The 26,850-nt window shown below is 45.0% G+C and overlaps 1 protein-coding gene across 7 annotated transcripts in view; it reads left to right on the top strand.

The window, feature by feature from the left end:
• Window positions 1-26,850, top strand: part of LOC139536568 (inositol hexakisphosphate kinase 2-like) — a 37,791-nt gene that overhangs the window by 390 nt on the left and 10,551 nt on the right. For 2 of the 7 annotated variants that reach the window (XM_071337203.1, XM_071337197.1), the window contains exons 2-5: window positions 532-1,097; window positions 1,228-1,907; window positions 2,050-2,136; window positions 13,484-13,613. Coding sequence is in view for 2 of the 7 variants with exons in the window: in XM_071337201.1 (XP_071193302.1) it covers window positions 1,811-1,907; window positions 2,050-2,136 (184 nt within the window). In the remaining 5 variants the exon portion in view is untranslated. The remainder of the gene's footprint in view (window positions 1-531; window positions 1,098-1,227; window positions 1,908-2,049; window positions 2,137-13,483; window positions 13,614-26,850) is intronic. The other 5 variants (XM_071337201.1, XM_071337198.1, XM_071337199.1 and 2 more) reach the window with 4 other exon arrangements.

The raw sequence follows: 26,850 nt of genomic DNA on the forward strand, positions 1-26,850 counted from the left end.
CTAACGCGTTAGAAAACTGGCGTTTTGACACTGACACAGTTTATCGAAGTAACGTAGCTAGCTTAACGTCCGATGACTCTGACCATTAAAATAGTTTGTTAAACCCACTATTTCCATACTAATGTGGAGTTATTTTCTTATTACCATAGATGGCTATCTAAACAAAGTGGGAATTTTTTTATAGCTTGTGAAGTTAGTTGTGTTTTGTCACTCAACTCAACAAACCTCTCCTTTACTCTTAATTAATTTAGCTAATTAGTAGACATAGCTATAGGGCAAACACTGTCTTGATATCAAATAGGCTAGTCATCATGTTAATTATTAATTAAAAGCCATGAGTGATATCCTATGCACTTGCTTATACTGGTGTGTCTGTCTGTGGTAGAAAGGTGCTTTAGCAAGTAACTAGAGATGACAACATAGGTAGCTAGAGTTTATACACTACATTGTATTGTTCCATCTATTAATCCAGTCGGCTCACTGTGATTTAAAATGTAAATAATTTACAAACTTTCCCCTTTATTTTCACAGCGGACATGGAGCCCAGCTTCAGAAAACTGCCAAATGGAAGCCTTGTCTTAAAGGTAAGGATTCCAGGATTTATGGGACAAAAACTACTAAATGAGCATGGAGCAGGGCTGTGTCTCCAGACAAAGTGGTGGTTTCAACCAGGAGGGCCATACTGCTCAGAGGTGGCAACCCAGCAAGCAGGGCACATTTGCTGGGTCAGCATGAGATTTGGGCTTTATAAGGAGCAGACCTTCAAGTGGGTGGTTGAAAATGTGCTGGGCTGGGTATTTGGTGGCATCAATGCAGAAAGAATCTGCCTCTCAGCCAGCAAGAAGTGATTTCAAAAACCATGCTGCTAATAAGATGGCTTTCAAGGAATACTTGGAGCTCTTCCCTGAGGGCTGGGAGGCTATCAGGATTAAGTCTGCCATTTACCACCACCCAGCCATGCAAAGACCAGATGACCACTGGTTCCCAGAGGTCCTCAACATCCTCACTCGGGTCATTGCTGGTTGGAAAACTTTGACTCTCCCAGAATCTAAACAGGACAATAAGGAAGCTTATGTCTCCTCGGAAGGTTCAGCCTAGTAAGCTCTATGTTATGTTAATATAAATGATATCATAATGATGATGCTTTAGTTTATGGAGATAATAGATAAGTAAAACAAAGGATCATCTTTTGATGGTGTTTAATCAATTGATTAATTTATTTTATAGTTCTACTTTTCAGCCCTTCCATCCTCTGAGCCTGATGATGGTGAGCTCCTTATGGCAGCAGAGCAGCTTGAGTCACAGGAGTCAGACGTGCCACGACCAATGGTGTAACGAGTATCAAGTTTATTACATATAGTACTCACTGCTCAGCCTCTGAGTCTTATTCTATGTGTGGCGTATTTATAGTGATGACTTACATTTCAAATGATGTACTAGGCATACACAGTATGTCTCATGTGATATGATAACCTGTTATTTGGGGAATGTATTATCCTTACATTATTTCTCGTGTGGGGATGTTGTCTTTTCTTTTCATGGAGAGACGCATGGCAACACATTTTGCCAGATGTGGACCGTAAGTGGGTGTCCAAGGCATTGTTCAGGTGGTCGGGGAATGCGATTCCAGAAATGGACTTTGCCAGGGTTGACAAAATGTGGTGGGACCATCCACCACCCCTCACCGCCCGTTCTCTGCTGCGATGGATGCCTAGGAAGCTCTGGCAGGTGAAGCTATGCCCAAATTCTGACTGTGAGAGGGGGGAGCGGACCACTTCAGGACTCCACCAGAAGATCAGGCAGGTTGTGGATGGATCCTACTATGTGGCAGCAGAATACCTTTAATGTCCCATGTGCAGTAGGAAGGTCGTCAGTGGTTCCTTACATTGTTCCACGCAAATACACTGGTAATGATTATATATTTAATAATCTAATGCTGTTTAAATATAAAAGCTGCAACACATTTCTCTTTGTAAAATGTTGTTATAGAATTATTCCATACTCAGTCCGGTGTATTCTCATATTAAAAATAAAAAACAATTTTTTTAGGGAAGCTGATGGATTTGAAGTACCTCTTCGATCAGACTGGTTTGGTGCTGCAGGATTGCAAGGCTGCCATTGAGAAACTGGAGACAGGTGATCCTTTTTATTTATTTCACCTTTATTTAACCAGGTAGGCCAGTTGAGAACAAGTTCTCATTTACAACTGCGACCTGGCCAAGATAAAGCAAAGCAGTGTGACACAAACAACAACACAGAGTTACACATGGAATAAACAAACATACAGTCAATAACACAATATAAAAAGTCTATATACAGTGTGTGCAAATGGAGTAAGGAGGTAAGGCAATAAATAGGCCATAGTAGCGAAGTAATTACAATTTAAAAAATTAACACTGGAGTGATAGATGTGCAAGTAGAGATACTAGTGTGCAAAAAAGTCAAAACAATATGGGATGAGGTAGGTAGATTGGATGGGCTATTTACAGATGGGCTGTGTACAGCTGCAGCGATCCTGATGTCCAAGGGGAGTATGATGAGGGCTTTGTCGAGCTTGTGGAACAGTTCCAGTGCTGGAGACAGCCCTGCCTCTTGTTGGCACCTTTCGTCCTACTCCCACCCCCTCTACCAGCATCTAGTCCACAGCTGCATCAGTCAGTCCCCAGTACTATATTCCTGTACGGGCTAACATTACTCCTTAGTCCATGGACCAAAAATGTTGTTTTTAAAGTGTGAATTGGCTCTGACAGTCAAAACAGCCAAATACTCAATCTAAACGTGAATTGATTCTCAATTCCGGTACGGTTCTAGAAACATAACACAGTTGCAGCCAACTTTATTTTTAAATTGACAACATGTTTGTGGCGTCCATCTTCCGTTTTACATATATGTGTTAGGAGATGCAGATAGCTTTTTAGCACAGGTAGTTGACTCAGAAAACACACGCTGTAACATGGAGATATGGCCGTGTGGTAAGGTAACACTAATCCTATAAAGCTATGTATAATTTTAACCTTTTGTTTAGAGCGTCAGGGCTCTAAGCAAAACTCCCCCGCACAGAAGACTCCTTTGTCCAATGATTCTTATGTGTAATCTAATGAAACTGAGTCATGATCAACGGCTATCTCAGGAGAAGCAAATGGTTGGAATTCAAACTAAATATACAGTGAGCTCCAAAAGTATTGGGATAGTGAAATGTTTTGGCTCTGTACTCCAGCAATTTGGATTTGAAATGATACAAAGTGCAGACTGTCAGCTTTAATTTGATGTCGAGGGAACAGACAAAGGCTCATATAGGTGTTAGGAGACACCTGTGCCCGGGGGTCGGGGGCGCGTACGGAGGCCCAGCTGGTGGTGGAGTAGCCCATACAGGAGCGGAGGACTGGGGTGGGACCTCCAGGTACTCCTTGAAAGTCATCTGATTGGCAGCATGTTTTTTTTTTTTTTTTTTTGCATCACTCTTAATTGATGCCACCAAATACCCAGCACACCACATAGCATTTTTAACTACCCACTTGAAGGTCTGGTTCATGTAAAGGCTGAACTGCATCTTGTGTTGACCCAACAAGTGTGCCTTGTTGCTGGGTTGTCACCTCGGAGCAGTACAGCCCTCCTGGCCCAATTTTTATCCGGAGATGTAGCCCTGGTGCACTCTTTTAGAACTGTCTCCTGAAATGGCAAGCATCCTTACTATCAAATATATTTTTATTCGTCGTGTAAACAGGATACAGCGGGGTGTAAACTGTAATGAAATGCTTACTTGCAAGCTACCTTTCAACATAGCCCTTATGTAACTTTCTCACTCATTATTCACAATTCATCAGGACTATCCGTAATCCTGGTAGCATCCAGATTAATGTAGAAGTGTTTCGAAACATATTCTATTCTTATTTACAATAAGTGACTCCAAAATGACAATACTATAACGACACAGAGCGAGACCCAGATGCAGACACAGGAGGCAGATGATTAGAGTCTCTGATTTATTTATTGAAATACAAGGGGCAGGCAATAGGCAGGTCGAGGACAGGCAGAAGTTCATTAACTTCTTATGGCTGCAATCCCGGTAACGGGATTGATATGACAACAGCCAATGAAAGTGCAGGGCGCCAAGGCCTCCCGGGTGGCGCAGTGGTCTAGAGCACTGCATCGCAGTGCTATGCTGCGCCACCAGAGTCTGGGTTCGCGCCCAGGCTCTGTCGCAGCCGGCCGCGACCGGGAGGTCCGTGGGGCGACGCACAATTGGCTTAGCGTCGTCCGGGTTAGGGAGGGTTTGGCCGGTAGGGATATCCTTGTCTCATCGCGCTCCAGCGACTCCTGTGGCGGGCCGGGCGCAGTGCGCGCTAACCGAGGGGGCGGGTGCACGGTGTTTCCTCCGACACATTGGTGCGGCTGGCTTCCGGGTTGGAGGCGCGCTGTGTTAAGAAGCAGTGCGGCTAGGTTGGGTTGTGCTTCGGAGGACGCATGACTTTCGACCTTCGTCTCTCCCGAGCCCGTACGCGAGTTGTAGCGATGAGACAAGATAGTAATTACTAGCGATTGGATACCACGAAAAATTGGGGAGAAAAGGGGATAAAAATTAAAAAAAAAAAAAAAAGAAAGTGCAGGGCGCCAAATTCAAACAACAGAAATCTCATAATTAAAATTCCTCAAACATACATGTGTCTAATACCATTTTAAAGGTAATCTTGTTGTTAATCCCACCAAAGTGTCCGATTTCAAATAGGCTTTTCAGCGAAAGCACCACAAACGATTATGTTAGGTCACCACCAACTCACAGAAATTCATCCATTTTTCCAGCCAAAGAGAGGAGTCACAAAAAGCACAAATAGAGATAAAATTAATCACTAACCTTTGATGATCTTCATCAGATGACACTCATAGGACTTCATGTTACACAATACATATATGTCTTGTTCGATTTAAGTTCATATTTATATAAAATAAATCTGAGTTTACATTGGCGTGTTAGGTTCACTTGTTCCAAAAACATCCAGTGATTTTGCATAGCCACATCGTTTCAACAGAAATACTCATCATAAATGTAGATGATAATACAAGTTATACACATGGAATTATAGATATACCTCTCCTTAATGCAACCGCTGTGTCAGATTTAAAAAAAACTTTACGGAAAAAGCAAACCATGCAATAATCTGAGACGGCGCTCAGAACAATAGTCAAATTAGCCGCCATGTTGGAGTCAACAGAAACCAGAAATTACATGATAAATATTCCCTTACCTTTGATGATCTTCATCAGAATGCACTCCCAGGAGTGCATTCTGATGAAGATGGCTACTCCATCCCACTCCCAGGAATCCCAGGTCCACAATAAATGCTTGATTTGTTCGATAATGTCTGTTATTTATGTCCAATTAGCTACTTTTATTAGCGCGTTTGGTAAACAATTCCAAAGTCACGATGCGCGTTCCCTAAAAGCTGACAAAATGTCCAAAAGTTCAGTAACAGTCAGTAGAAACATGTCAAAAGATATATTGAATCAATCTTTAGAATGTTGTTAACATAAATCTTGAATAATGTTCAAACCGGAGAATTACATTGACTTCAGATGAGCGATGGAACAGAGCTCCCTCTCATGTGAACGTTCATGGTCAAAGAATGGACAGGTTATGGCAGACCTGACTAATTCCCCTCTCATTCGGCCCCCCTTCACAGTAGAGGCATCAGACAAAGTTCTACAGACTGACATCTAGTGGAATATTTCTGTATTTCACTTTCAATACATTTGCAAACATTTCTAAAAACATGTTTTCACTTTGACGTTATGGTTTATTGTGTATAGATGGGCGAGATAAAAAATATATACATTTAGTCAATTTTGAATTCAGGCTGTAACGAGACGTATGTGGCAGGGACTCCAGACAATCATGGATTATAAGGGGAAAACCATCCACGTTGTGGACACGGACATCTTGCCTGCCTGCCTTCCAGGATAAGCTAAACACCTTCACCCACTTTGAGGGAAACACCGTGCCGCCGATGCAGGCCGCTCCATGGACTGTGAGCTCTCGTTCTCCGTGGCCGGCGTGAAGATTGTTAAACCTTGCAAGGATGCGGCCCCTGATCGTCGGCTTCAGGAGACAGCAGAGGGAGCATGCCCTCAACCACATCAACAGGGCCTCAGTGGAGAAGGTGAAAAGCTTCAAGTTCTTCAGTGTACACATCACTAACAATCTGAAATGGTCCACCCACACAGACACTGTGGTGAAGAAGGCGCAACAGTGCCTCTTCAATCTCAGGAGGCTGAAGAAATTAGTCTTGGCCCTTAAGACCCTGACAAACTTTTACAGATGCACCATTAAAAGCATGCTGTCGGGCTGTATCACCGCCTGGTACGGCAACTGCACTGTCCGCAACAGCAGGGCTCTCCCAGAGGGTGGTGTAGTCTGCCCAACGCATCACCAGGGGCACATTACCTGCCCTCCAGGACATCTACAGCACCCGGTGTCACAGGAAGGCGAAGAAGATCATCAAAGACCTTAGCCATCCGAGCCATCCAGAAGGCTAGGTCACTACAGGGGCATCAAAGCTGGGACCAAGAGATTGAACAACAGCTTCTATCTCAAGGCCATCAGACTGTTAAATAGTCATTACTAGCCGCCCCACGCCCATTACCCTGCCCTGAACTTTAGTCACTGTCACTACCACTCGGTTACTCTACCATGCACCTTTAGGGCAGCAGCCTCTATGTAAACTCAGCAAAAAAGAAGCGCCCCTTTTTCAGGACCCTGTCTTTTCAAAGATAATTCATAAAAATCATAACTTCACAGATCTTCATTGTAAAGGGTTTAAACACTGTTTCCCTTGCTTGTTCAGTGAACCATAAACAATGAATTAACATGCACCTGTGGAAAGGTCGTTAAGACACTAACAGCTTACGTCTGGGACCTGTTGGATCGGAGGGTGAGGGCCAGGGCCATTCCCCTCAAATGTCTGGGAACAGGTGCCTTGGTGGAAGAGTGGGGTAACATCTCACAGCAAGAACTGGCAAATCTGGTGCAGTCCATGAGGAGGAGATGCACTGCGGTACTTAATGCAGCTGGTGGCCACACCAGATACTGACTGTTACTTTTGATTTTGACCTCCCCTTTGTTCAGGGACACATTATTCCACTTCTGTTAGTCACATGTCTGTGGAACTTTTTCAGTTTGTCTCAGTTGTTGAATCTTGTTATGTTCATACAAATATTTACATATGTTAAGTTTGCTGAAAATAAATGCAGTTGACAGTGAGAGGACGTTTCTTTTTTTGCTGAGTTTGTGTCCATTACAATCTAGAATCGGAATGCATGATTTGGAAAACAATAATGAAGGCAATGCAGGCGTCAGCTATAAAATGTGCCAGGGGGAAAAGTTTGTGCAGGCCTGTTCTGACTAGAGATTTGCAATGTCTTCATACTTGATCTGGGGAAACACCGGGGAAGTTCTTGGGATCTCATTGAACAGAGAAGTTTGTCCAACTCAGCAAAGCCTCAAACATAAGTTGTCCGCAACAGTGAAATGGGTTACTCCTTATGTGTATTAATGAGAAGGTATAACACACCTCAATTCAAACTGTTGGAAAATAAAACTTGTTAGAAAATAATTTGAAATTGACAAGTTGAAACGCAGCCTATAGATAATTAGCAGGCAGCGCGTGTTAACTGCCTTGTTGCGTAACAAACATATTTTGGAACAGTGAGGGCATTCTGACATCCCATGCATAAAACAACTCCCGCTGGGGCGACCGTTAGAGATATTTGGAACTCGCACGTGAAAAGGTTAACATCATGCTGTGTGTGACTGCTGTGTTTCCATCATCCCTATGTAGTGGTGCCTGGAGAAGTGGGTATACTATAATTTACATTTACATTTAAGTCATTTAGCAGACGCTCTTATCCAGAGCGACTTACAAATTGGTGCATTCACCTTATGACATCCAGTGGAACGGCCACTTTACAATAGTGCATCTAAATCTTTTAAGGGGGGGGGGGAGTGAGAAGGATTACTTTATCCTATCCTAGGTATTCCTTAAAGAGGTGGGGTTTCAGGTGTCTCCGGAAGGTGGTGATTGACTCCGCTGTCCTGGCGTCGTGAGGGAGTTTGTTCCACCATTGGGGGGCCAGAGCAGCGAACAGTTTTGACTGGGCTGAGCGGGAACTGTACTTCCTCAGTGGTAGGGAGGCGAGCAGGCCAGAGGTGGATGAACGCAGTGCCCTTGTTTGGGTGTAGGGCCTGATCAGAGCCTGGAGGTACTGAGGTGCCGTTCCCCTCACAGCTCCGTAGGCAAGCACCATGGTCTTGTAGCGGATGCGAGCTTCAACTGGAAGCCAGTGGAGAGAGCGGAGGAGCGGGGTGACGTGAGAGAACATGGGAAGGTTGAACACCAGACGGGCTGCGGCGTTCTGGATGAGTTGTAGGGGTTTAATGGCACAGGCAGGGAGCCCAGCCAACAGCGAGTTGCAGTAATCCAGACGGGAGATGACAAGTGCCTGGATTAGGACCTGCGCCGCTTCCTGTGTGAGGCAGGGTCGTACTCTGCGGATGTTGTAGAGCATGAACCTACAGGAACGGGCCACCGCCTTGATGTTGGTTGAGAACGACAGGGTGTTGTCCAGGATCACGCCAAGGTTCTTAGCGCTCTGGGAGGAGGACACAATGGAGTTGTCAACCGTGATGGCGAGATCATGGAACGGGCAGTCCTTCCCCGGGAGGAAGAGCAGCTCCGTCTTGCCGAGGTTCAGCTTGAGGTGGTGATCCGTCATCCACACTGATATGTCTGCCAGACATGCAGAGATGCGATTCGCCACCTGGTCATCAGAAGGGGGAAAGGAGAAGATTAGTTGTGTGTCGTCTGCATAGCAATGATAGGAGAGACCATGTGAGGTTATGACAGAGCCAAGTGACTTGGTGTATAGCGAGAATAGGAGAGGGCCTAGAACAGAGCCCTGGGGGACACCAGTGGTGAGAGCACGTGGTGAGGAGACAGATTCTCGCCACGCCACCTGGTAGGAGCGACCTGTCAGGTAGGACGCAATCCAAGCGTGGGCCGCGCCGGAGATGCCCAACTCGGAGAGGGTGGAGAGGAGGATCTGATGGTTCACAGTATCGAAGGCAGCCGATAGGTCTAGAAGGATGAGAGCAGAGGAGAGAGAGTTAGCTTTAGCAGTGCGGAGCGCCTCCGTGATACAGAGAAGAGCAGTCTCAGTTGAATGACTAGTCTTGAAACCTGACTGATTTGGATCAAGAAGGTCATTCTGAGAGAGATAGCGGGAGAGCTGGCCAAGGACGGCACGTTCAAGAGTTTTGGAGAGAAAAGAAAGAAGGGATACTGGTCTGTAGTTGTTGACATCGGAGGGATCGAGTGTAGGTTTTTTCAGAAGGGGTGCAACTCTCGCTCTCTTGAAGACGGGATGTTGTCAAAAAGTTGCCAAACAGCCCGCCCAGCGAAGGAAAGGCTCCCTGTGTAAAAAAATACTAGATTTCCTGTAGGTTTTTAAGATTTTCACTCTCAAAATCACACTTTTTTTTAAATAGAAAAAAAATGTGATGCTTTCAGATTACAACAATGCTTAAACCACATCAATCTGATTGGGTGGGACTGTCAGGGCCTGGCTCCCCAGTGGGTGGGCCTCTGTCCACTCAGGTCCATCCATGTCTACGCCCCTGATGGAAACAGGGCATGATGACAATTGCGCATCACAGATAGCCTACTAACCAACATTTCACAAATTACCTATTAACCAACACTTCGGACTAAAGCTTTTCAATTCTTAGGTTGCATGCCCATTGTTGCCTTAGTTAGCATTTACTGGTAGATACAGTTGAAGTCGGAAGTTTACATACAGTTAGGTACATACAATGTTTGACATTGTGTTTGACATGTTTGACATTTTTCAACACTCAAGAGTTTGTGTAGCTTGTGTGCAAATGTGTTCCTTCGGTTAAGTTCAACGTTAGGTCTGTAGTTTTTCCATTTAACCTTCAAAGCACTGTGTGCGCGTGTGTGTGTAATAAGAGAGTTCTCTTGTCTCTGTTGGTGTTGTAGGCTTTGAGTCACAGAGGTAACAGCATGTGTCTGGTTTCAAAGACTGACCTTGTCTCTCTCCAGAACAAACATCTATAATGCAGAACCGCCTCAGCTTGCTTAGGTGACCACGATTTGATATAGGAAGCACTCACTAGGCTAATGACAAACCTGGCAAATAATAGCCTAATTTGTTCTGATCTGAACCTAAACTGGGCTGGCCGCAACATGGTATCATAGGAAAACGTCATTCTGTGAAGTTTTTGCGAAAAGAAAACAACAGATGATGTTTATGTCAATACATTGTAGTAAATGGGAAAAGAAGAGTGTCAACCTTCTCTCTTTCTTTCTCTCTCTCTGTCTCTCTCTCCCTCTCCATTCTCTCACTTTCTTTGCCTACCTCTGTCTTTCTACCTCCTCTTTATCCCCCCTTCACTTCTATCTCCATCCCCCTTCTTTTACCCCCTCCACTCTCCCCCCCTCTCTCCTATTTTCCTCTCCTCTTTTTCCCTATCCCCCTGTCGCTTTCTCTCTCCCTCCTCTCTTCTCCCCTCCCTCCGTCAATCTCCCCCCTCTCTCCCCTTCTCTCTCTCCCTCCTTCTTTCCACCCCTTCCCCTTCCTTTGATCTCTCTCTCCTCTCCCACCTCCACAGACTGGATATTGACATATAGAAGTCAATACATTGCATTGAATGCAATAAGTGTCAAGGATATTGACTGATAGGATTGCATCAGGATTGCATAAATCAATACATTGCATTCAAGGCCAAAAAAGTTGGTGATAAAGCTGCAATAGGTAAATTGGTGAAAGACTCAGACAGACAGACAGACACTGACCTCTGTGACAGCCTCCTGGCCAGAAAACTATCTACCAACAGGTGCAACAGTCTGACACTTCATCTGACCCCCTCTCCCCCCAGCACAGCCGGCCCTAGCTTTTTGGGGACCCTATGTCCGATTTGGTGGACCCCTTGACGGCAGAGAGAATATTTTTTTGTTGTTGTACATTTCCTGCAATTCTTTCCATTTTACCTTGAGGCATAGGGAAAATGTTGTGGTTTTAAAGCAAATTGGGGGGTTGAGGACCCCCTAGCGGCCGGGGGCCCTAAGCGACCCCTTATATTGCTTAAGCCCAGGGCCGGCCCTGCCCCCCAGGACTGCCTGACTCACCACCTGAGAACAGACTTAATGCCTTCTCCCTTGTCAAGGAAACCACCATCACTGAACTATTTTCTAAATTCAAAACCACAACCTGCTCCGTTGACCCCATGCCCACTGCCATAGTTAAGGCATGCCTCCCTGTTCTCTGCCCCCTGGTGGTCACGATTGTAAATGCATCCCTCACATCTGACCCTGTTCCTACTCCATGGAAAACAGCGGCTATCTCCCATTCTGAAGAAATAGGGCCTGGACCCTGAGCTCCTCACCAACTACAGACCAAACTCAACCCCCTCCCTTCCTCACTAAAGTGGTAGCATCACAAATCCAACAACACATCACCTCTCATGAACTTTTCAAATCGCTCCAGACGGGCTATGCATAGCACTGAAACTGCCTTGGTAAAGGTAGTGAACGACCTCTGTGCTGCTGATGCTGGAAACATTGCCATCCTCATCATCTTGGACATGTCTGCAGCATTTGACACTGTCATTTTTCAATCATGCTGGGTAGGCTACTCCGGTTTTGGCGAATGTGCTTAATATTAGCAGCTGAGAAATAAATATAGTAGCAGCTGGGATCCTCCTCTTTTTAGTGGAACCATTAAAACTGCTTTCACACGGGATTGCGTATAGAAATGTCTGTGCTTATAAGAACATGTATTTCACTCCATGCATTAACCACTGTTTGAGGAGCAGTCTCTCGCTACACGACAGTTGATATTCTGCCCAAACTCTGTATGCCACGGGCTCTCCAACCCTGTTCCGAAAGCTACCCAATGCTTAATTTGGGAAAACAAGTGAAATCTGTTTGGGAACATCGATAGTAACATGTTTTCACAACAAAATATATTTCATGAATTAAACTGTTGACAGCCCTTCTCTCTGCAAACTGGAGAAAGGAATGAAGGAGGAGGAGATGGAAACGCAAGGTGGTGAGATATTCTGTAGCTAAAGGTAATGTCAGCCCATTCATTATGAAAATATAAAGAATGCCCCATTACTAGGCTATTCAAAATGAAATACAAATTCACTATAATTGTAGGTTATAACTATACTCTGCAAGCCGCCCTGCACAGTCAATGAACTAACAGCATCGCCTAGGCCTATAGGCCTACGTTCTATACCAGACTCATGGATAGAAAGTTTGGAGTGTAGCATAAGGTAACCAGTCCATCCAGTATGCATAATAATACAGTCCCCACTTATAGACGATTAATAGAGTTTGTTTAATTTAGGAGATTAGGCTAGACCAATTATGTACCAAAGTGCATTTCTGATGCGTCAGCGTCGTTCATGTACCGAGTGCATAGGAGGAGATTACCGTGACTCAATGGTCATGTGGAATTTGTGGTTATGACTCATGACTGCCGGTAATACGGTCACTGCAACAGCCCTAATTTCAATTTAATTGACCACCAGAGCAACAACACAAGTTATATAATCTGTGAGAAAGTACACACATACCTACAATGCAACATTTTCTGTCCTTTCAGCTCCATGGACAGCACAATGGACAGCCACAGGCATCAAACAGAGGAAAAATTAGGCTACTATACTGAACAGAAATATAAATGCATGTAGAATATTGGTCCCATGTTTCATGAGCTGAAATAAAAGATCCCAGAAATTTTCCAGATGCACAAAAAATGTTATGCAGAAATGTGTTAGTGAGCATTTCAACTTTGCCAAGATAATCCATCTACCTGACAGGTGTGGCATATCAAGAAGCTGATTAAACAGCCAAGTCTACGACCATAAGGCTCCTTAACAGCGTCTACCCCCAAGCCATAAGACTGCTGAACAATTAATCAAATGGCCACCCGGACTATTTACATTGACAACCCCCCCAAACTTTACCCCCTGTATATAGCCTTTTTATTGTTATGTAATTTTCTTGTGTTACTTTTTGATGTTATTTTATTTTTTAACTTATATTTTCTTAACTCTATTTCTTGAACTGTATTGTTGATTTAAGGGCTTGTAAGTAAGCATTTCACGGTAAGGTCTACCTACACCTGTTGTATTCAGTGCATGTGACAAATACAATCAGCGTAATTCCGTTACCGTGAAATTCCCCTTAGGCTATGTTCTGATTAGTTGTGTTGGTGGCATTGGAATTGCTGCCTCACATCTTTCATGGCAGTTTTTTAATAGTCATTAATTTGATACTTTGTCTCTGATGATGGAACACACACACACTGGGGCTAATCTTGCCATGTGGGTCCTAAATAAAGTAAAGATTGGTTTTGCTCCTCTCAACCAAAGGCATGTTGTTTTGTTCTTTTATTACTGCAGGGGTTGTCTAGAGGCACCACTGCTCCTGGACGTCTCAGCTGTGTGAATTTATTCTACTCTGTGACATGAGAGGGAACGAAACACACAGCAGCACTTTCGTATGTCGATAGGGACGTTGCAGAGTTGGCTGGTAGGTTACATATCCTTAATTCCTTCTCTACCCCTTGGCAACCCCCTGGTCATCCCCTTAACTCCACTCTAACAGACTCGCAGCGTCACACTGTGAGTCACTCTTCTCGTGTTAATATGAGATCCCTCTGAAGTTTGGGCTCTGATTACTTACACACTCCTGTCCCGCTGGCACTGTAATTACTGGGGTTGAGTGTGTTGGGAACATACTTGGAGGTGGGCAGAGCAAGGGTTAGACCCGTAGTAACAGGTTGAAGAAGGCAGAGACATTGTCAGGATGAATTTACACACACATACACACACTCATTTGTCCTTAGATGGCCCTGCTCACACACTCATTTATATGTAGCCAAGCTGTTATGTGGACATGATCAGATATCCTTAAAAAGCTTTCCATTGCTCAATCTTTGGAATTGAGATTGGTGGAGAAACACACATGATATCATTGTATGCAGATGACATTTGACCTCATCTAAACCAGAACATTCTCTATCAATTATTTTTCAACTGTTGGACACATGGTGCTGTATCAGGATTCAAAGTGAATGACTAATTATGACTTTTCAAGCTTGGAAAGTAGATTTCAGTGGAAATGGACAAAGACGCATATGAAATACCTGGGTGTGTTGATACTGTTAGGAATTGAAAACTGGTCACGGTGTGGAGAAATGCTCGACGCAAAATATAAGGCGAACAACTTCTATATTTCAAGGTTTAATAGACATAGACAAACATAGAAAGATATATGCATATGGGAAGACGGACACGTTCCTCTAAGCGGTTCGCAGCAAATCTCTCCCCTTCTAGCGGGGATTGCAGACCTAAATACTCCTCTTATCTGTTTGTTGTCTCATCCTTCCCTGGGTCAAAACATTAAATCAAGGCTGAGACCTAGGGAATTAATAGACTATACATTTGAAACATCTTAATTGCTTAAGGACACACATGGCCGATTTTATGGCTCAAGGGCCTAGATATCAGTTACTAAGACCTGCTTTATGGTGACCTCTGGCCTTAGAGGTCACCATACCTCCATACCTGGAGGCCAAATTCCAATAGGGAATAATCATCCGAATATAGGCCTATAAAATCAACTACTCTCCTTTAATAGATAAGATTGAATCCGATGTTTAGAGATGGAGATCTCTCCCTATTTCTATGTTAGGTAGAGTCAACATAATCCAAATGAATATACTACCAAAACTCAAGTCTTGTACACTCTTGTGCACTGACTACTAGTGATGGACAGATTGTTTGATGAGACAAAAGCTGTAATAGAGTGGAGGGATTCTCTTTAGGCTAGATGGGCCTATTCTAGGACGGTGTGGATCATACTAAATCAGAACTGACAACGGAGCCATATTGGATATTCTCTAAAGTACACATATTCACTCTTCTGCCAGCACAGGAGGGGGGGTTTCCCTGCCCCCTGAGAGTGAGAGGAGAGAGGAGACTGGGGAGACTAAAAGCCCTTCTGGAGGGACACCATGGCTTTATTTGTGCACCATCAAACCTAAGACGAGGAGTGACACTGCCAGGAAAAGTAATACCTCCCCCAGTCCAACTGCCTGTGTGTGACCTATGAAGTGCCATCGTGCCCTTCGTTGGTCACACACAGTCAGTCATTTGGTCACTGTCATGGAAAGTGTGTGTTGGTGTCTTGTCAAGTGCATGAAGCATATATATAGCCTAACTTTTGCTCTTTTGTTTTCCTGGCCTGCAGCTCTTAGCCTAGTTGTTGAGAAGCATGGTTTGCTACAGTAAGTGGCACAACCATGAAGAGACTGTTGTGCCAGGGAAGTCGGTTAGATTGAGTGAATGGGAGAGAGAGGGAGGGTGGGATGTAGGCCCTGGTATTTGTCCTTGAGAGGGCACAGAGAATGGCTCCGTTTCGCAGTAACAGCCGAGTCGTTGCAGACTTCTTTGTAAGGTAGAGTGTAGGGCTGTGAAGGTCATGGACTTTTCAATGACGGTAATTGGCCTGCCAAATGACCGTGGTCACCGTAGTAACTGTTAGAGTAATAACTTTTACGCACATTATCTTGTGCTTCTGACTGCATGTGCTACCATTGAAATATAATAATACATTTTATTTCTGTGTGCTGCTGCATTTTGGGGCTGTTACCAAGGCAACTGAAGACTTGTTTGTTTGAGCAACAAAGTTTCATAATGTTGTTAAGAGTCCATGTCAGAAATGGACTCAACCACACGAATGCCCGGCCGTCACATCTTTAGTCAGCTGTTCGTTACACACACACACAAAAAAAACTGGTTATGATGGTGCCAACTACATTTGTCCCTCTACCCCACCCTACCGTACCCTACTCTACCTTTTCTCCCTCTGGTGCCCTAATACTCTAATTCAAATCTGACACACTTTTGTTGAACTATTATATTGAACCTGGGATCTCATTTTCAATGGGTTTTTATAACATACATTGGGCTAGCACAGTGGCTGGGTTAGTGTGTCTTTCTCTCTCTCGCTCCACTTCTTCCATTTTGCTATGGCAGGGCCAGGCTGATCCCTCCTGTTCTCTCCAGCTGGGGATCGCGTGCAGCAGAACACCCAGAGAATTAGTTCCCATCGTTACTTTGGATGTGATTTGTTTTTTTTGCTGATGGTGTGTGCGTGTGTGTGTGTGTGTGTGTGTGTGTGTGTGTGTGTGTGTGTGTGTGTGTGTGTGTGTGTGTGTGTGTGTGTGTGTGTGTGTGTGGAACACACTGTTCCTGTTGCCACTGGGCACACTGAGCAAGTGTTGTCTAAGTTGACATCTGGGACGGGCAGCATGTGCGGTCAGGGGTCAGGGGTCAGGAGGACTCTGGAGGAAAGCAACCCAGGCTGCTTCAGGCAGAGACATAGACACTGTGAGGGAGTTCTCTCTCTCGCTCTCTGTACAGCTGAGCAGGCATTAGGTGTGGTTTGGAGTTTTCCTTGTTTTGGTGACTATAAATAGAAGGCAGTTTTGTTTGGGAGTGGCCTGTTGAAGAGCATTAAGGGATTTGGGGCATCAAGGGGAGTTTGTCTCAGATTGCGCAAGCAGGGAAGTACAAGTAGTGATGTAGGATTGTAAAGGGGTTAAATGGGGACAGAGGGGTTGGATTGAGTGGGAGCGTGATAATGGTAGAAAGAAAAGCCTAGAAATTACTGGACCTACTCTTCACGCTCTCATCATCAGTCTGACACACTCCCATGCTGACCATATTCCAGCTCCCCACTCATTGGCATAGACCTTATTTTCTCGATTAGTTTTCGATGTGGAACTGTCTGTGCAAAATGCACATCTCCTAGCTGTTCTGATCTGAATCTGTTGCCTAGTCTACTTGTAGTATGTTGTTTGCTTTGCACATATTTTCACATTCTGTGTGTCTTCTCTATGTATTTATCTGTAGTTGTTGAGCTGCCTGTAAGCAGGTTGTTTCTGTGTGTGTGTGTGTGTGTGTGTGTGTGTGTGTGTGTGTGTGTGTGTGTGTGTGTGTGTGTGTGTGTGTGTGTGTGTGTGTGTGTGTGTGTGTGTGTGTGTGTGTGTGTGTGTGTGTGTGTGTGTGTGTGTGTGTGTGTGTGTACCGAATGTGTGTGTCAGATCACGGTGTTGTGTGGCTCAGGCTGCAGTACTTTTCCATTGTGCTCTGCTTTGTCACTATCTCCGCTGTGGGTCTCAGGTGTAGCCTATTCATTGGACCAGGCCCAGGTTCCCCATCAGCACCCACTCAGGGGTCATCATCGGACCAGTCACCCAATCCACTTTCTGGCTAGCTCACCTCAGCAGCCAGCCAGACAGACACCCTGTCTGTATTCTTTCAATCCATCACAGACACTGCTCTTCCTTTCTACAGCACTCTATACAGAATGCCCAAGCAGTCTCACATGAAAAATACTATAGGGTATACTATGTTTGAAATACTATAGTATTCACTGTAGTGTTTTTGCAGACTGACAGTGAATACTGTAGTATTCTATAGTATAAACTATAGTATAAATGATGTAGTTAAAATAGCAGTATATACTATAGTATTTACTGTAGTGTCTTTGCTGTCTGTAGTATTTACTGTAGTATTTTTGGGGACATACTGTATTATTTACTGACGTGTTTTTTTGTGTGCATAATACTGTAGTATTTGCTATAGTATTCTACAGTATACTACACAATTCTATACTAAGCACTGCATACACACGATCGAGGGATACTACAGTGTATAGTATTCTACAGTATGCTACAGTTTACTACAGAATTCTGTTGTAAGTACTGTAGTATTCTATAGTAAACTGTAGTATTTTATTATGTGGGGTAGCATGAGTGGAGAGGATAGGAACAGAGAGAGGGTGATAGTGATTCAGCATGCAGATGGAAATAGTTTTGGGCGGGGGGTACATTAGAGGACAGGTAGGAGTTTCTCTGTGATCTGCAGACACGCGTCACATTCTCCCTCACGTGCACACAAGCACTGCAGAGCCATGGGACAAATTGTTGGTCATGACACCAAAATACACTGTGCTACTGCCCAAATAACTATCCACTGCCTGCATCATACTTATTTTAAAAACACACACACACACTACACTTATTATGCACTTCTCACTGATTATTATCAACATGAACTTGCAGGAACCTAATAGACCCCGCCCCCTACATCAGACCACCAATGACAACTGCTGCTTCTCAATATTCTATTCAACTGTCAGAAGTCTGGCTACTTTTAGTTGTGTCGTTGTGTGTGTGCGTGTCTGTGCGTGTAGGATCTTAATTTACAGTAAGTATTACGTTTCCAGGGTGAGACAGCAGATTCCAGCCCTCAGTCACCCTGTAAAGATCAAATATCCTATTTTAATAATGATCATATTTCCAAGTGAAACTTTAAAAGCCAATCTTGAGTTTCTCTCAAGTAGGCTGTCCAGACAAGTTGTCCACGTGAAACGCCCTCTCTCTCTCCCTCTCCCTCTCTCTCTCCCTCTCCCTCTCCCTCTCTCTCTCTCTCTCTCTCTCCCTCTCCCTCTCTCTCTCCCTCTCCCTCTCTCCAGAGAAGTAGACTAATCGCCCCTTTTTCCCTTTTTAAACCTTTCACTTCTCCATGTTGGTTTCCTTTGGTTTACCTGAGACTAGTCCTGTCACTATCTGTCATACAGAGCAGTCCGGTTCAGGTAGGTGGGTCGATAGGCTACTTGTACTGCTGCCTCTCCTTTTCTGGTCATGCACTAAGGACCCAACATGCATGCAGGATAATGTGAAGTGCATGTATTTATTGTGCATGGGCCTTAAGGAGAGACCATCCTGGGCTATGTGAATAGATGGGATGTTTTGGTCAGTGTTGGTGGCATTTCTTTGTTTGTGTCAGCGCTCAGGCCTCTCAGACTTTGTAATAGCATGTGTTTAGCTGCGTGACTGCTGATATTTAAGGTGAGAGGTGTATGATTGAGAGGGTTTATTTATTGTTGATGAGCCAAGACCAAAAGGCATGTGCACGTCTGGTCAGACGAGATCGTCACTCTGCTCTGGGTGAGAAAATCTCAGGAAGGCTCGTACACAGACAGACACACAGACAAACATAGGCCTACACGTACACCAACTTGACGAAACCTTTGAATAGCTATGCCCTGGTGTCAGGAAAGAGACACCTGGTTTAATCCTAATGGACTCCTTGACATTCTCAAAGTTCTCTTACACACCCACTTCCAGTCCACACACATTGTGCCTCTCCACAGAGGACGATCCTATTGACCTGCTGGCTCAGGCTATGCTGTGGATAAGGCCTTAATTTCCAAAGACGCTCTGAGGCTGAACATCCCTGGCCACTGTATGGAAATAGCATGATTCAACATTCAAACACAAACAAATCATCCTCCCATTTGACAGCTAGGCTAGATCCCTGTGATCTTGGCCTTGTTATGAACAGATTCTGCTCTCTGGGTTCCTGGACACTGACTGGACACAGGTAGTGGGGTGTTGAGCCAACACCCATTCACCCCTAGTGACAAAAGGCTCTGTCGCACACACACCATTGATCAGTGTGTTCAGGTGCTCTTCTTGAGTGAGAAATGTCCAAACCTTCAGAAAATGTCATCAACAAACTTGTGAGAAGGGCACTGATTTTCAGTACATTTTGGTCCTAGGACTGCTTCCAAAGAACAGTGAGGTGTATGTCCTCTATTCCAGATAGCCTTAGCTGAAGCCAGTAATGCTGCTCTCCTGGTTACCTGCAGTATATGACGTCAGGGTAGGAACAGGAAAAGGCTGTTGGACTGGAACCAGATGGGCTGGTCCAGGATGGGTGGGACTCCTCCTCAGTGACCTCATCACTGACACTCTGTCACAGTGTCACTGCTGTTACTTAACAAGGTCACAACCTGCATATCTGCCCCTCTGCTTTATTGTCCTGGTTGCACTGTGTTTGGCACTTCCTAATCAATCTGTGTCAGAGTGCTGAGTTACTCACCTACTGCAGTGGCTCAGATTAAAATACATTAACAGGGGCTTTGGATGGGCCCCAGGGAGGCTGGGACACTGGTTGAGATAAGGTTTCGGATGTGTTGTAGAAATCCAGGGTTGGGGTGAATTCCATTTAGATTCAGTCAATTTAGGGAGGGATTTTAAGTTCCTGCTTGCCTCCAGCCTTGGCATGATGCCCTCAGAAGTGAGTCAAATAGGTTGCCATCGCTTTTGGCAACTTGCCATCTCCAGAGTGAGTAAGATAATATTCCATCCATGCCGTGGACAGTTTTTAGAGGATGGATGCATCTGTGTGTGGTGTTTTTGAATGAGTGTGTGTGGACTGTAGCCAAGGTGATGCAGCTGTGTCAGGTAGGCTGAAGTGATCTAATGTCACACCTGTTGCACTCTGGTTTATGGACCTTTTACCTCTCACGTTAACTTTAGCGTCTGTGAGTGTGTGTAGCCCGTTCATGTTTCTAAGCGTGCACAGAGAATGTTGGTACTGTACATTCAAAAGATAAAGCATTCTGACCCTACTTAGTGTCATTAGCTAGATTTTCTGTGTTTCTATGTAAATATTATAAAATAAGTGTAACGGATGTGAAATGGCTAGCTAGTTAGTGGGTACGCGCTAGTAGCGTTTCAATCAGTTACGTCACTTGCTCTGAAACCTAGAAGTAGTGTTGCCCCTTGCTCTGCAAGGGCCGCGGCTTTTGTGGAGGGATGGGTAACGACGCTTCGTGGGTGTCAGTTGTTGATGTGTACAGAGGGTCCCTGGTTCGCGCCCGTGTTGGGGCGAGGGGACGCCATAAAGTTATACTGTTACATTGATGCTGTTGACCCGGATCACTGGTTGCTGCGGAAAAGGAGGAGGTTGAAAGGGGGGTGAGTGTAACGGATGTGAAATGGCTAGCTAGTTAGCGGGTACGCGCTAGTAGCGTTTCAATCAGTTACGTCACTTGCTTTGAAACCTAGAAGTAGTGTTGCCCCTTGCTCTGCAAGGGCTGCGGCTTTTGTGGAGCGATGGGTAACGACGCTTCGTGGGTGTCAGTTGTTGATGTGTGCAGAGGGTCCCTGGTTCGCGCCCGTGTTGGGGCGAGGGGACGCCATAAAGTTATACTGTTACATATGCACAAAAAATTCCACCAGAAATGAGTTTCCATCAAATAAACTCATTGCAGCTAAAATCCCGTCCATGATGACGTAGTGCACATAAAAATAACTTTTGTGCATACATTCCCATGTACCAAATATATTTTTTAAGTGAAATGGGTTTCCATCGCATTTTCAACTCTACTGATGGTTTTATCACAAAAACTGTTGTGTTATATAGCAAATGAGCCCACTCTGGTCCTTTCACGTGTGCTCTAGCCAACAGCTGGCAGATACAGTGCGGGTAGGCTACCTACATGATGAAATTATTGTTGATAACAGTGAGATTATTTTGATTAGTCAAATGGCAGCTAATTATCAATCATCATGTCACCAGAATAAGACCCTCGATATTTATTGTAAAGGAGCATCAAGCTCATCACCTTACACTTTCACCACCCTGTGAAGTTCATCATAACTTGCATGCTTTTCCAAGTTGTAGTGAGAGGACCACACAACATGTCATCACGTGACTTCACGTTTACTTTGATATGATGGTTATTATATCAGTATTTGTGCATAAAGGACTTTCCATCGCCATTCCTCGCATAATACATTTTACCGACACAGAAAGATCTCACCATGTCAAACATTGTTAAAATTGTACCGGCATTTCCTGTTTCCATCAGCCCGGTCGTGACTTTTTTCATGCGTCAGGTAATTAATCCGCATGAAATGGTGGAAACCTGGTTAGTGTGTAAATAGTGTGCATGTTTCGGATCTGAACTGATCTGTCTGTCTGGGGAATAGGCTGAAACTGAAGTGAGCAAGCTGAGCCTTTCTCCATGCACCAGCCCAGAGAGAGGGGAAAAGACAGGCCAGCAGAGGTGTTCTGTGTGTGTTTGTTTGTGTTTGTTGTGTGTGTGTGTCCTTGTGTACAGTCAGTCTGGGTTATTGTCATATTAGGGATGCCATAGACACCTACTAAACCTGTAGTCTATCGATTCCATTCTAAATCTCTTCTAAAGCACTTAAAAGATAGGCCTAACACAAATTCCTAGAGATATGCAAATAGCCTAGGATGTTGTTGTGGAGTCAAGCTCAGTCCTGCCTTCCTTTGCAGAGGGATGTGTGTGACTGTGATTGATGGGTGCATTTAGCCTACAGTGTTAACTTGCTTGTATGTGAGCAGCCCTAGGCTGCTCTCTAGGTTTACTACAGTAGCTCCTCTCCTGTCTGAAGTTACTCAGCACCTGCATATTAGCTCCCTTCCAGTTCCTCCTCTGCTCTGCTCTGCCCAATTTGCCTGTGCCCCTGGCCTAGGGCCAGCCCTAACCTTTTGGGGGCCCTATGAGAGATTTGGTTGGAGGGCCTCCCACCTCGCAGGCAAAACATTTTAGCGTCTCCTCTCTTTATGTCGGAGAGAAAAATGTACTTTTTAAATTCTACACATTTCCCATGGGGACATTCTTGCCTGTTTTAAAGCAAGTTTTCTTCTACACATTTTACCACGACTTATGCCATGTTAATATGATATCTGAGTGAGAATGATTAACATTTTACATTCACATTTTAGTCATTTAGCAGACGCTCTTATCCAGAGTGACTTACAATTAGGACATTCCTTAAGATAGGTGGGACAACCATATATCTCAGTCAAAGTTTATTTTTCTTCAATAAAGTAGTTATCAGCAAAGTCAGTGCTAGTAGCTAGTGCTAGGGGGGGAAGTCAAGTGAGTGTTAATTCACGAAAGCCAATTTGATATTTTGGAGGGGGGGATTATTTTAGATTTCAGATGTAGGACTCTGCTGTCCTAGCTTCAGGGGTAAGCTGATTCCGCCACTGGGGTGCCAGGACAGAAAAGAGCTTTGACTAGGCTGAGCGGGAGCTGCCCCCCCATAGGGGTGGGAGGGCCAAGACACCAGTGGTGGCAGAACGGAGTAGTCAGGTTGGGAGTGTAGGGTTTGAGCATAGCCTGAAGGTAGGGCGGGACAGTTCCTCTTGCTGCTCTGTAGGGAAGTACCATGGTAGTGTAGTGGATGTGAGCTAGCCAGTGGAGTGTGCAGAGTAGTGGGGTGACACGGGAGAACTTGGAAGGTTGAACATAAGGCGGGCTGCGGCAAGCGGGGAGCCCAGCCAACAGCAAGTTGCAGCAGTCCAGAAGGGCTATGACAGGTGCCTGGATTAGGACCTGTACCGCTTCCTGTGTGAGGTAGGGTCGTACTCTGCGGATGTTGTAGAGCAGTGGTCACCAACCAAACAGTTCTGTAAAAAAAACAACGAGAAAGGGGGTGGTAGGTGCACGTGATTCAGCAGCCGTAGCACCGGGAAGGCAACGCGTTCCCATTTTGAACCATTTTGTCTTAAGGTAGAACTCCGCCTACCCGGCAGGCCCAGAGAGAAAACAAGTGCACCTACGGGCCTACCGCCGGCCAATCAGATAGCTCAGATCACCACGTCGGCACAATTTCCTCGAGCCATAGACTGTAAAAAGAAGCCTTGGGCGCACAGCAAAGTTGATACTGTGAGATTTAAAAACTTTTAAAACCATGACTAGAGAGAGACTCAAAAAATACAGCAAGGCGCTGCTGTTTTTATGAGTAAGTTCATTGGTAAGTTGTTATTCAGCACTTTCAACACTTTGTTCAACACTTTTATAAGCCATAAAATGTGCATTCTCCCTACTTCCACTCACGCTACTGCAAGCACTGCAGCTGCAATGAATTTTGATCAACTTGCGTTGTTGTTATTATTAGCGGCTTGTCTCTTTTTTTATATTGAGTAATATTTAACTTTATCTCGACATGAAATGGTGCATGAGGCAGAAGTAATGCAACTGGAAGTCTGTGTCCCCTTTTCTCAGAGGAGGGAGGGAGAGTGGCGGGACAGTGACAGTCTTACCGCTGCTACAGTATCTCCCTCTCCCCAGTGGAGTAAAATAATAAAAAGCTAATTATTATGCTCATTCAGCTGTGCCTCACAAGTAATACAACAAATGATCTATTACCAGTGTGATTATGTACCTTATATTTTAAATATAATTTCAAAATAGTCTGAGAAGAACAACATTGGCCAGGCAATTCATTGCTACAGAACTATTTTTAGTAGATTCATGTTGCTTAAGTTTAAGTCATATAGAAATAAAAAATCTAAGAGGTAGATCTCGGCTTGCATTTTGACTGAAAGTGATCTTGACTCAGAAATGGTTGGTGAGCACTGTTGTAGAGCATGAACCTGCAGGAGTGAGACACTGCTTGGATATTTTCAGCGAACGTCAGGGTGTTGTCCAGGGTCACGCCAAGGTTATTTGCACTCTGGTAGGGTGACACTGTGGAGTTGTCAACCCTGATGCCAAGGTCTTGGAGCGGGCAGTTTTGGTATGGTCGTTTAAAAAACATTTCTTTAACGTTTCTTGAATGTTTTTTTGAGGTGGTGGGCCGACATCCGAGCTGAAATATCTTCCAGGCACGCAGAGATGCGTGTCGCCACCTGGGTGTCAGAAGGGGGGAAGGAGCAAAGTAGTAGCAATTAGGAGAAACCATATGATGGCGCCGAGGGGACTTGGTGTATAGAGAGAAGAGGAGAGGGCCTAGAACCGAGTCCTGAGGGACAGCGTTTCGTGAGAGTACTTGATGCAGACACAGATCCTCTCCAAGGCACCTGGTAGGAACTGCCTGCCAGGTAAGACACAATCCAATAGTGAGCAGAGCCTGCGACGACCAGCTCTGAGAGGCTGGAGAAGAGGATCTGATGGTTCACAATGTCTATGAGGATGAGGTCAGAGGAGAGAGAGTCAGCTTTGGCAGAGCCTCCATGACACAGAGGAGAGCCGTCTTGGTTCAGTGACCCGTATTGAAGCATGACTGGTTAGGGTCAAGAAGATCATTCTGAAAGGGATAGCGAGAGAGTTGGTCAGAGACAGCACACTCAAGTGTTTTGGAAAGAAAAGAAAGAAGAGATACCGGTCTGTAGTTTTTGATGTCAGAAGGGTTGATTGTTGGTTTCTTGAGGAGGGGAGCGACTCTGGCAGTTTTGAAGTCAGAGGGAACGCAGCCGGTGGTCAGAATGAGTTGATGAGGGAAGTGAAGAATGGGAGAGGGTCTCCAGAGATGGTCTGAAGAAGGGAGGAAGGGATGGGGTCGAGTGGGCAGGTTGTTGGGCGGACGGACCTCACTAGTCGCAGGATTCTATCTGGATAGAGAGGGGAGAAAGAGGTCAATGGGTAGGGGAGTTGTGTGGGTGGATGTTGTCAACTTTCTTTTCAAAGTGAGGAGCGAGGTGGTGGAGGTTTAAGGAGCGAGTAGAAGTTGGAAAATAGTTTACTAGGTTTTAGGCAGAATCTTGACATTTAGAGTGATAGAAAGTGGCTTTAGCAGCGGATATAGAGGAAGAGAAGGTAGAGAGGAGGAAGTGAAAGGATGATAGGTCCTCCATAAATGTAGTTTTCCTCCATTTTCAGCTGCCCGCAGCCCTGTTCTGTAAGCTCACAATGAGTCACTCAGCCGCGGAGCAGGAGGGGAGGGCAGAGCCTTCCGGGAGGAAAGGGGACAGTGCGAGTCATGGGATGCGGAAAGGGAGGAGAGTAGGGTCGAGGAGGCAGAATCAGGAGACAGAAGGGAGAAGGAGAAGGAGAGATAATAGAAGAGAGTAGTGGGAGAGAGAGAGCGAAGACAGCGAAGACTGAGATGACGCATGACCATTGTGTAGGGTCTGAGTGGGTAGGGTTGGAGGAGAGTGAGACAGAAAAGGAAACAAAGTAGTAGACCTGGAGGGGGGTTGCAGCGAGATTAGTAGGTGAACAGCCTCTTGTAAAGATGAGGTCAAGCCTTTTGCCTGCCTTGTGAGTGGGAGGGGACTGGGAAATGGGGAAGTCAAAAGAGGCAAGGAGGGGAAAGCAAGAGGTGGAAAGAAATTAATCGAAGGCAGACGTCGGGAGGTTGAAGTCGGCCAGTACGATGAGCAGTGGGCCATCATCAGGAAATGAGCTTATCAAGGTGTCAAGCTCATTGAGGAACTCTCTAAAGACACCTGGTGGGCGATAGATGGCAACAATGTTAAGCTTGTGACAGTATGGAATTCAAATGAGGAGATGGACTTGTGATTGAGGGAGAAAAGAGAAAATCTCCACTTAGGAGAAATGAGAAGCTCTGTGCCACCAGCAAAACGGGGGCCCCCTGGAGGTCAAGGTCCCTGTACACGTGCCCGTCGGTATTCAGCCATGATTAGTACAAGTTTAGCTGGCTAGCTACTAGACTAATTGACCAATCAAAAACTTGTTAGCTGTCATGGCTAATTGAGTGACTGACATAACAAGAGGAAAACTGCTGATGCACAACCAAATTTCGAAATTGCAGCTGGTGTATTCTACTCTTCTTACTCTCAACAGTAAGTTGAGACCCAGACTGAGTTCGCTTATGTATCTAATGCCTGGAACTGACCTTGCCCTGGCATGACGTGGGCATGAAACAAACCTTACCCACCTTTCACCCACCGCATGCTATACTGCCCCACCACTCCTGGGGATATTTCCCTCAAAAATGGGTCCATTGTTGTAGCACTGCCTAAAGTCTTGCAAGTCTCTCAAGTTCAGGCCAAAGTGCACTTCTCTTCAGTGCTGGCAATAACTATTATTGTGAGAATGTTATTTGCCAGGAAGTCAGACATATCCAATTTGTAAGTCGCTCTGGATAAGAGCGTCTGCTAAATGACTTAAATGTAAA

This window comes from Salvelinus alpinus, chromosome 12 (assembly GCF_045679555.1).
Source record: "Salvelinus alpinus chromosome 12, SLU_Salpinus.1, whole genome shotgun sequence".
NCBI classification, from domain to species: domain Eukaryota; kingdom Metazoa; phylum Chordata; class Actinopteri; order Salmoniformes; family Salmonidae; genus Salvelinus; species Salvelinus alpinus.